The following is a 9,459-nucleotide window of genomic DNA, read 5'->3' as shown; positions in this document are numbered from 1 at the left end:
TTAGAGGAGAGTCACAAGTTTGTTAATTAAGTAACAGTAGGGACCAGAAGGAAGGAGGGAGAGAGATGAAAAGAGAGAGAGCTTGCATGTGCAAGCTTTCTCCGTGAGATCGCGCTTTCTCATACTTTAGTCGTAGAATAGCAGCAATCGCACAGGCTTGCGCTATTCTAATTACGCTCAAGTTCGGGAGTACGAATGCACGTTTCCAAAGCCTTTTGCTGCTAGGATTGTTTGTGCTTAAGGAGCTTCTGGGCCTGAATTAGTTCTACTTCCGAGGGTAGTCGTTGACCGTAAATGGATGCCAAGTCGTTCGCCACTTATCCGTTTGAAATCCTTTGTTTTTAAAAACATTCAAATACTTAATATTATTTTAATAATAAAGATGTGTAAGTAAATGTGATTAATATTTAACAACTTCAAGGGCAGTCGATTAATTACACTTTTTATTTAATTATAATTATTAAATGTATTTACATTAAAAAGTTGTTCTGAGTGCTATTAATGCTTTTTCAACGAAGATCATTCAACACTTACATTTTTATACATTATTAAATCGAAATCTACATAAAAATTTATTAAAACGAGCTTGAATGTATATGAGTTTTTCCGTTTATTTATGAAGTGGTCTCAGTTAAATCAGTTTTAGATTCCATTGATACTCGCAGCAGTTTGGATCTGAAAAAAATCAAAAAGTATTAGTTACTTTCCTGTTGTTTAGTTTTTTATTGATTATATTTTAATGCTTAAAAAAAATTCACTTTAATTAAGGGTTTGCCACTAAGGTCTCTTTGTTAAGATTTTTTGATGATGCATTGAAGCGTAAATTGACTGTTCGATTAGGTTGTTATTACGGAGCATTACACTAAACCCTGTGCCCAAGACAATCATTCCTCGGGGATATCTGTAGCTCGGTAAATACCTTGTTCCAACGCGTCAAACCGTCAAAAATGTACTTTTTGTTATGAGAAAAATAACCTTCAATCTCCCTAGAGAGTCGGCACGATATAAATGCAATGATAATTCACAATCACCCCACTGCTCCGAAGCTTTATTAATTCCACGAGATGATTATGAAAACTGCAGAGGTGCAACCGAATGTACAGTGATACTAACCCCACGGGAGATTCGATCTCGCTAGAATCACGCGTGGAGCGATGATATTCATTTTGTATTGGCAAATGTGTACGTACATCTGTGAGTGCACGTATGGGTACGTAATGAAAGCATTCGAATATATATTGTAACCTTTTATGTAATGTTTATGCGGGTCGCTGCTGATAATTTTCTCAATGGGTAATTACAGGTTTCTTTGGTCGAAATTAATGCATGCACTTTCACAGTTATGACGTTCACGTATACATTTGTGCTTAAAAGGGATTTGGATTCAGAGTATATTTACACTCATCCTCGCGTGAATGATGTCTTTTTTAATTTTTGCTGCATTGTGCCCATTATCTTTTTGTTTTTACTTTAATCAAGTACATGCAGGCGCGTAGATAATATTAACTAATTATTAACAGTACGTTTATTCACACCTTTAGCGATTTGACAATGAAATCATAGTTTATACGAATTAACATAACACCTATGAAATGTCTGCCCCACAGCGACTTTTCTTCCGCTACTTCAAGCGAATGAATTTTTATTAGCGTCAAGTCGGGCGTTCGGGCTTATCGAGGCGTCATTTATACCGAGCATCCACGCCCGCGCAATTGGCACAATAGACTTCGGCTTCAGGATATATCAAGTCTGCTGTCCCGGAGGGCGCGCGCGCCAGCTACACAGGCGCTTCTGCGCTGGTAATTATTTTTGTGGTAACGCTCCGTGGAGAAAGACAAGGACAGAAAGAGAGAAATATATAGTAGTGGCGTACCGACGGTATTCCTACCTCCTACTGCCGCTGCTACTGACAGCCCCGACAACGAATCGTGCAAGTTTGCAGAGACGCACTAGACGAGAAGTATTGCGTATGTTTATGCATGGTATAAGTATATCTGCCCGAGTTTATACTCCGTTTAATGTTTTTAAATTGTCCAAACTATTGGTTCATCAGCAATGAAATATTCATAATTTTATGATAAAATTGCAGGATAATCCGTTTTTGCAAAAGTTTGCTTTAAAAGGAAATACAAAACTGGCTTATGCAGTAATGAAAACCGAACAATATCGGGCATAATTCCATTGGTCGTCTTAAATTTCTTTCTCTTTTCCGATTGTAAAAAGTGAATCGGTGGTTAAAGTATTACTACAACTTATACGTCATCGCGCTTCTCGACTAGCGAAGGATCGAAAAGACTTGTCATAGTAAAACAGAGTGCGAGAAGGAAAGAGAGCATAATAACAATGCCTCGTGTCATCGACAGAAGAGTAACAAAGAAAAGAGAGGGGGAAATTGAGACTTCTGGAAAATGACAAGCTGGTTGAGCCGTTATCTTATGGCTAAAAGCTATATAATATAGCAAAAACGCGATATTTTCTTAGATTTGAAAAAAAAACAATATAAACTAAGAATGATTGTATTGTCTGAGTATTAAAAAACGATATATTACTGTGCATAGAAACCATGCAGTTATTAACGAGTGGAACCATTGGATGAACTACTAACGTAGCCTTCTCAGAAACCTCGTGACGGAAGTTATGAACAACTCTTTCGAAAAAATCGTTCGCACGACTTGTGTGACTAATGGATCGTGTAGAGAAAAGTCATATCACGCATCGCCTGAAATGTTGACTATATATGATTTAGACAGTTCAGACAGATACAAATATGTTCACTCAAATTATACTTATTTTTTTCTTTTCTATAAGAATTAACGAAACCTCCACCGTGATTTTTGTTATTGTCATGTTAATTATTTCCTTTTATCTTTTTTTCTGTTCAAAAAATCTTTTGATGTTCTCCCAAAATTAATGATTATGACTCGTTTAGCAATGTAAACGTTCTTTTTAACAACGCACGTAGTGACGATTTTGAAGTACAACAAAATAATTTTGTTTATTGTATGGAATAAATGAGAGATTTTTAAAATTTTTACTCAGCCACTCCATCACGTGTACGTGTCTCCAAAAATGTAATTAATATTTTTGTAAAGTTCAAAACTACAAATAGTTACATTAATAATTCTAATATTTAAATGTACTGAAGTACATTACGCAAAGTTGTGACTTGATGTTAGAACAAATTTTGTGTTGTGACAATCTTTCTTATCTACTGCATTAAAGCTGGATTAAGCAGTAGCCCTAATTAAAAGTTTTCTTAATACTTAAAAATGATCATTGAAACCGTAAAATGAGCGTTCTCGTTAGTTTACTCTTTCAGCATCATTTTCCTTGTAATAGATTAGGTTCAATGTATTTTTTTTTCGAAATCACACTCAAAAATTAGTGGCACGTCTATCTGTGGATATGTATCCCGTTGGTCGAACATAAGTATTTAACAGATCCAATAAGTGGATGATCAGGCAGAAAAATGACTTTCAAGATGTGAAATGCAATACGAGTAAGTAACAAATAATATATCCAAGCTCGCGGGTGATGTACGACTTTGCAACGTGTAATCTTAATTTCTGATGATGTGTATCTTGAGATGCAATTAAAAAGTGACGCGAACCAAATTACTATGTAATTGACACTCCGAAACACAGAGGCTAAACTAAATTATCAAATATATACAGGTAAGTGGTAAAACAGCGTAAGTCCATAGCTTTCCTCATATTCTAGTATACGGTATATGATTACTTCAATCGACTATCTGACGAATAAATATAGCCGGACCAATCGAACTTCTCACCCTTCATCTCTTGTCGGGTAAACCTCTCAGTTAATCGGACAGAGCGAGAGAGCGAGACGGTGGAAGGAGGAGTCATGCGGCAAAGCGTGATGGGCGAAAAGGGCCGATGGGAAGCGCAAAGTCACGACGTGTAACGAGCTCCATCGAAAGAGACGAGCAAAGCCAGAGCGAGAGAAGAAAACGAGAGTTTATATAGATTGATACGCACGCGCGCACAGGGATTATTAAAAGAAATCAGCAGAAGTTTTGACGCATTTCGACTTTTTAAGATTGTCATGATACCGTTGTATATGATTCTGATGGGAGTTAAGATGACGTGACTTCGAAAGTATAAGATTGCTAACATTTTTGAAGAGAATATCAAATGCATATTGTTTATACGAGTCTAATGAACATGTAGACTACACTTGCTAGTCATGATTAACGCCAATAATCAAATGATACGTCTTATCAGGGAAACGATTTACCGTGTTTGATGCATTTATGTCACATATAATTAGAGTTAATTCGATTAAATTTTTAGCATAAATTATCTTATCAAAGTAATGAATCAGACTTTGAACAAGATTGTAGATCTAAGAAAAAGGAGACGGACTATTTTAACAAACAATCTTTACTGATAACAAACGATTCGACTTAGTGCAAAAGGTTTTTTTTGTTGATGCTATATCAGCATCAACACTGTCTAGTTAATTACCAACTCGCAACGATAACCCATTACCCTTAGGTAGACGTTCGCATTATCTACTGTGACGAGTCAATCTCCCAAGGGTGAGAAAAAACATATGACGGCTTTTCATGACTCAGCAATATTAGGTGCGTATACTTCTATAACGCTTCATCTCCGGTTGCGTTGTACCTGTAAGTTTTTGGATCGAGAAATGAAAAATGAAACGGTCAGTAGGTTTTGGAATGAAAATGTTGACGCCTTGATCAAACTTAAAAGGGAAAATGACTTTCAATTTTCGATAAATTTACATTTTATTATGAAGCAAATAAAATTGATAATTTTATTTTTCATGTATTCAACGATCTAGAAAATGTGCGCGATGACTGAAAATATGTATTTTATTCCTTCAATATACTCTACTGCATGAATTTTTTCATATTGAATAATAGCGTGGTAAAGTTTAATTCAGATAATTACACCCTGAGTTCATCACGTGTACAAACAAATAATCACAAACTTTTAGCAGTAACAGACTACCAATAATAAATGCATTGTACTCAAGCGTTGTCAATTCAGAAACAAAAATAAATGAAATATTTTTTCAACTCCTTAGAGCACTAGAAAGTCAAGTTGCAGAAAAATGTCTCGGAATATCATGAGAATTCTCACCATTTACTGCAAGTCGATCTAGAAACTTGAGTTGTCGTCTTGGTGAAAATTCGATTGTTTCATTGTGAACCCCGCTCACGTAGGCCAAGATTCTTGTACTCGAACGTTGTTCGTCGAGTTCCATTCCCTGTAAAACACACAAAAATTATAAGAGTCTTACGTTCTGTTTTTGCGTTATTTATGAGTTCTATAACCTTTAAACCCATATGTAAAGTCATGTAAATAATCGTTATTCATTTTTTCAAACTATTTGAAACTGTTTTTTCAGTAATTATTTGAGGTAGTTTCTTCAGAACCTGACCTACCAATTCGGGCATATGTCTAGAAAAAATCTGAAAAAACTCATACGCTTTCCTTGGCAAATTCTAAGACTTGTTTTTTTTTTAAATTTTTTGTAGAGTTCATACTTATTAAGATAAAAAATCGCAAAGATTCATTGCTTGGAATTGTTTTTATAGCACTGCGTGGCATAAGTTCACATTTATGGCACGCTTTTTGGTGGCATAAGTCGCACATTCTGGCACCGCTGCGTTCGCATCACACTCGCATTACTTATGCCACTAGTATCGTAAAGTACTAGTACGATACTCGTGACGTGGAGACACATTTCGGCCCAGCTATTAGGAAACTACGCCGCGCCAAAAAGTGTTACTTATGCCACTAGTATCGTAAAGTACTAAAATTTGAATCGTATATAGCTCGCGAAAAATAGATTTTAGAGAAAATTTGCAAGAGCATCTTTTTGTTTAAAATGACCCTTCAAACCTTAAGAAGTGGATTTCAGGTCAAAAAGTTAAAATTTTTATTTTTGCAATGTTTTTACATCAAATTTTCTCAAAAACTGTATGGTCAAGTTTTTCCAGTTTTTGAGCTATGTTTCAGTACATACTGAACAATCATTTCCTAGTTTTTGAAAAGATTTTATCGATGTGTTTTTTTAAAATCACACAAAATAGCGTCTTTTCGACACGCTAGCATAGGGATCCCATGTTAAAGTACCGAACTTTGATTAATTATATTTCGGAAATGGTTTGGTTAAAGTTCCTGAAATTTCTCACATATATGAAAAGCACTGTCAATAATATGTGGTTAAAAATTCAAGACCCTTTATCGATATTCATTTTTTTGAGGGAACTACTTAATATTTTCCGCCTAAAATCAAAAAAATATCAGTTTATTCTAATGAATTTGGATCGATTTATTTTAGATCACCTCCGGTTCGTGCTATAATCCCTCGTTTTGCTAAAAAAATTATATGTGCACCCGTTAAGAAATATACTATTCTTTGATAACTTAAATATGAATCACTAAGCTGATTGATGGAATCAACAGCTTTGAGTATGACATCAACCTGCGCATCACCCTAAAAAAAAAGTAACAATCGCACCATCCAAATATGAATTATTAATACTCATATTCATTTAAAAGTGAAGAAGGGAGCAAAAAATTTCATGTCATTTATATTATTCTCGCTATCTTTCATGTTACTCTGTATTGGACCAACATTATTCAACGCTTTAAATTTTTTGCCAAGTCCCATAGTTTTTTATAAATGTAAAGTAATTAATATTAGCTATGATAAACACATTGCTAAAATGAATGTTGACATGTTTTTTCAAGCAATTATACTAGCGCTAAAAACGTTCAATAGTTTAATTGGTAAACAAGCCTCATTCAGTAGGTCGAAAAAAATATTCAATACTTCGTACGCGAGAAAATATCGTATGCAACTAGTGTACGAAAAAGATGACTTACTTAGAAGTCTTTGCACCCTCGTTACGCTCAGATGCAACATCATCTGCTTCGCGTACTCGTTACATAATATAATATAAATAATAAAATATATATTCGTAAAAAATAATTTTATATTATTTTGTTTTTCATATTCAATACGTACATTGATTGAGCTTATTTCCGAGGATTACCACTGTCGTTAATATTAAATAAGACACTGAAACATTTAGTGAGTTCTATTGTCAAACAGCTAGCCATGTATAGTCTGCGTAAAAAAATTTTTCCCCCGACAGGTCGTACATCGAGAATTTACATTCAAAAAGTAAGTTCATGAACTTTAATTAATGTTAAATTTCTTAACTATTCAACTATACAGATCTTAAAAATCAAATGTAACCACAAAATTACCACCTCAATCGATTTTTTAGTAGTCTAAAGAACTATCAATCTTAGACTAGAATAATTACCAAGACACTTCTTTGTCAAATCCTTTTTTTGTGCATTGAAGAATGCCTTCTCGCTTAGTAAAATGTTGATGCGTTCTTAAGTATATGTATGTATGCGTTTTCACGCGTCAGTTTATATATCATATATATTCGTGCAACATATTATATATAGACATTATACATGAATTCGCTTAGATTTCTGAGCGCAACCGACGTCGTCTTTCTTTTGTCGAAGAATTTATATGTGCATATATTTTTTAAGTTCTACGCTAACAGAAAATGTATATGCAACTATCGGTTGATTTTTTTAAATTTAGCTTTCGATTTTTATTGGCAAATGTACGCCTTGTGTATAACTAATTAACTTTAAATTTGCCTATTGTCGGATGAAAAAGGTAAACCTAAAAAATATCTGTAATCGTTAAGAGTAGAAAATAATTATTTGATGATGAGTTTTACATGCGCTTTTTATTACTGTCACCGCTTTGATGCGATCGACAGTAATTAATTAAAATAATGGGTTAATTTATTAATTATGCGCAAAATATGTTAGATACTTCATTGATATAGTTGCTAGAGCCCAATAGTTCACACGCTTATCTTTTCTTATTTATTCATACTCATAGGAATTGCAAGTTGTCAATCGTAGTCGCAGAGTTAACGAGATGAGCTCCAAGTAAAAGTGAACATCTTCTCACGCTGCAACGTCACATGATGAATATTCTTTCTCTGCGAATCGCTGCAAAGGTCGCGTATAATAATTAAAGCTCCGCTCAGTGAGAGTCAAGTTTTTCGAGATATATTCCAGCTCAAGTAAAGTATACAAATATACGCGTATACATACAGAGACATTATATGCAAGCATGAGCTTGGCTGAGGAACGAGCGAGTAATACAAAAGGATCTGTGACTACTGGTGCATTGAAATTTATGAGCACTGTACGCAATGTTCGCACTTGCAAGAATCTGAAATGATATAATTTTTGCATAATCTCATTTCAAAAGATCAATCTCTGCAATTAGATCCATACGTAATTGATTGTTTCAAGTACCGTATTTATTTATACTTTATTTGATGATCATTTTTATAAAAAATCATAAAAAAAGAAAATTTCCTCTAAAAGCTCTTAATAGGAGTTGTATTCGATGCTACTGCAATATCATGACTGCAGTATAAACACAGCAAAATATCGGGCTAGATATCTGGCTAAAAAAATTGCACTGAAAAATACTGAGTTGGGTGCGACGTTATTACACAGTTCATTAAGAAAATGTGCCGCAGGCGTTATGCAATACAGCAATTGCACGAGGCTTTTCAAAACTATACGTACACTACATTTTCATCATTACCATAAAATTGCCGCCAAGCGACTCTTTCATTAGTTACTTTCTTTTTCGCGTGTGCTTGTTTTGCTTAAGCATTATTTTCCAAATTTTTCTTTCTTTTTGGAAAATTCGTAAATTTGTAAAAAATCGTAAATTCTTCGATTGAAAATAGATTATGATTTACTTTTATTTCAATGGAAAAATCAATTTTTGATGTAAGAGAAGAATTCTTTAATATAGGTTTCAAATGTTTTAAATGAGATAATTTTACAATTTTTATATATACTTTTAAACGAAATGTAAAACATAAAAAATATAAGACTGCATAAGCTTTGAAAGAGGAGGAGAAAGGTAAGAACGTAAAGGAGGTTGGCTAGAGCAAGGCGAGGCTTCAAGTCCCCACTCTTTGAACTGCATGGTCCAACCTACAACATGCCTTATACTCCCTCCCAAGAATATGCGTATTATATGAACGCATGAAAATCACTGAGGCTATCTATAAGCGCATTTCAATCGTAGTGATGAAATAAATTTAGCGTTTAACTAATCTATTCCTCTATCATACCGGATACATTTTTGCATAGTATTAATATAATAAAAATGTACTTTTTTAAAGCATCCAACCATCCATTAAATAAACTCCAAACCTTTTTTAACGTTAAGTTACATAATTAGTTCATTACTTAATAACAAATATTTTGATGGAAAATGAACTCAAAATGATACGTTTATTCTGAATAGTTGAAAAGCAAAGTAGAAAGATCTTGAAACTAATGAGAAAATCTTCATTTCGTAGTGAAATGAAAAAGCTGCTGAAGAGTCGGT

General features: G+C 33.9%; 1 protein-coding gene across 1 annotated transcript in view; it reads right to left on the bottom strand.

Moving 5' to 3' along the window:
- Nucleotides 1-425: 425 nt before the first annotated feature.
- The window catches only part of LOC106648899 (transcription factor Sox-3-like), a 78,806-nt gene continuing 69,772 nt past the window's right edge, over nucleotides 426-9,459 (bottom strand). The window contains exons 3-4 of the mRNA XM_014366052.2: nucleotides 5,130-5,256; nucleotides 426-675 (exon numbers count right to left, since the gene is read on the bottom strand). Of these exons, the coding sequence (XP_014221538.1) occupies nucleotides 5,205-5,256 (52 nt within the window). The 3' untranslated portion in view covers nucleotides 426-675; nucleotides 5,130-5,204. The remainder of the gene's footprint in view (nucleotides 676-5,129; nucleotides 5,257-9,459) is intronic.

This window comes from Trichogramma pretiosum, unplaced genomic scaffold, assembly GCF_000599845.2.
Source record: "Trichogramma pretiosum strain Unisexual culture from Peru unplaced genomic scaffold, Tpre_2.0 scaffold22, whole genome shotgun sequence".
NCBI classification, from domain to species: Eukaryota; Metazoa; Arthropoda; class Insecta; order Hymenoptera; family Trichogrammatidae; genus Trichogramma; species Trichogramma pretiosum.
The sequence above is the reverse complement of the archived record's forward strand: the minus strand, read 5'-3'. Positions and strand labels throughout refer to the sequence as shown.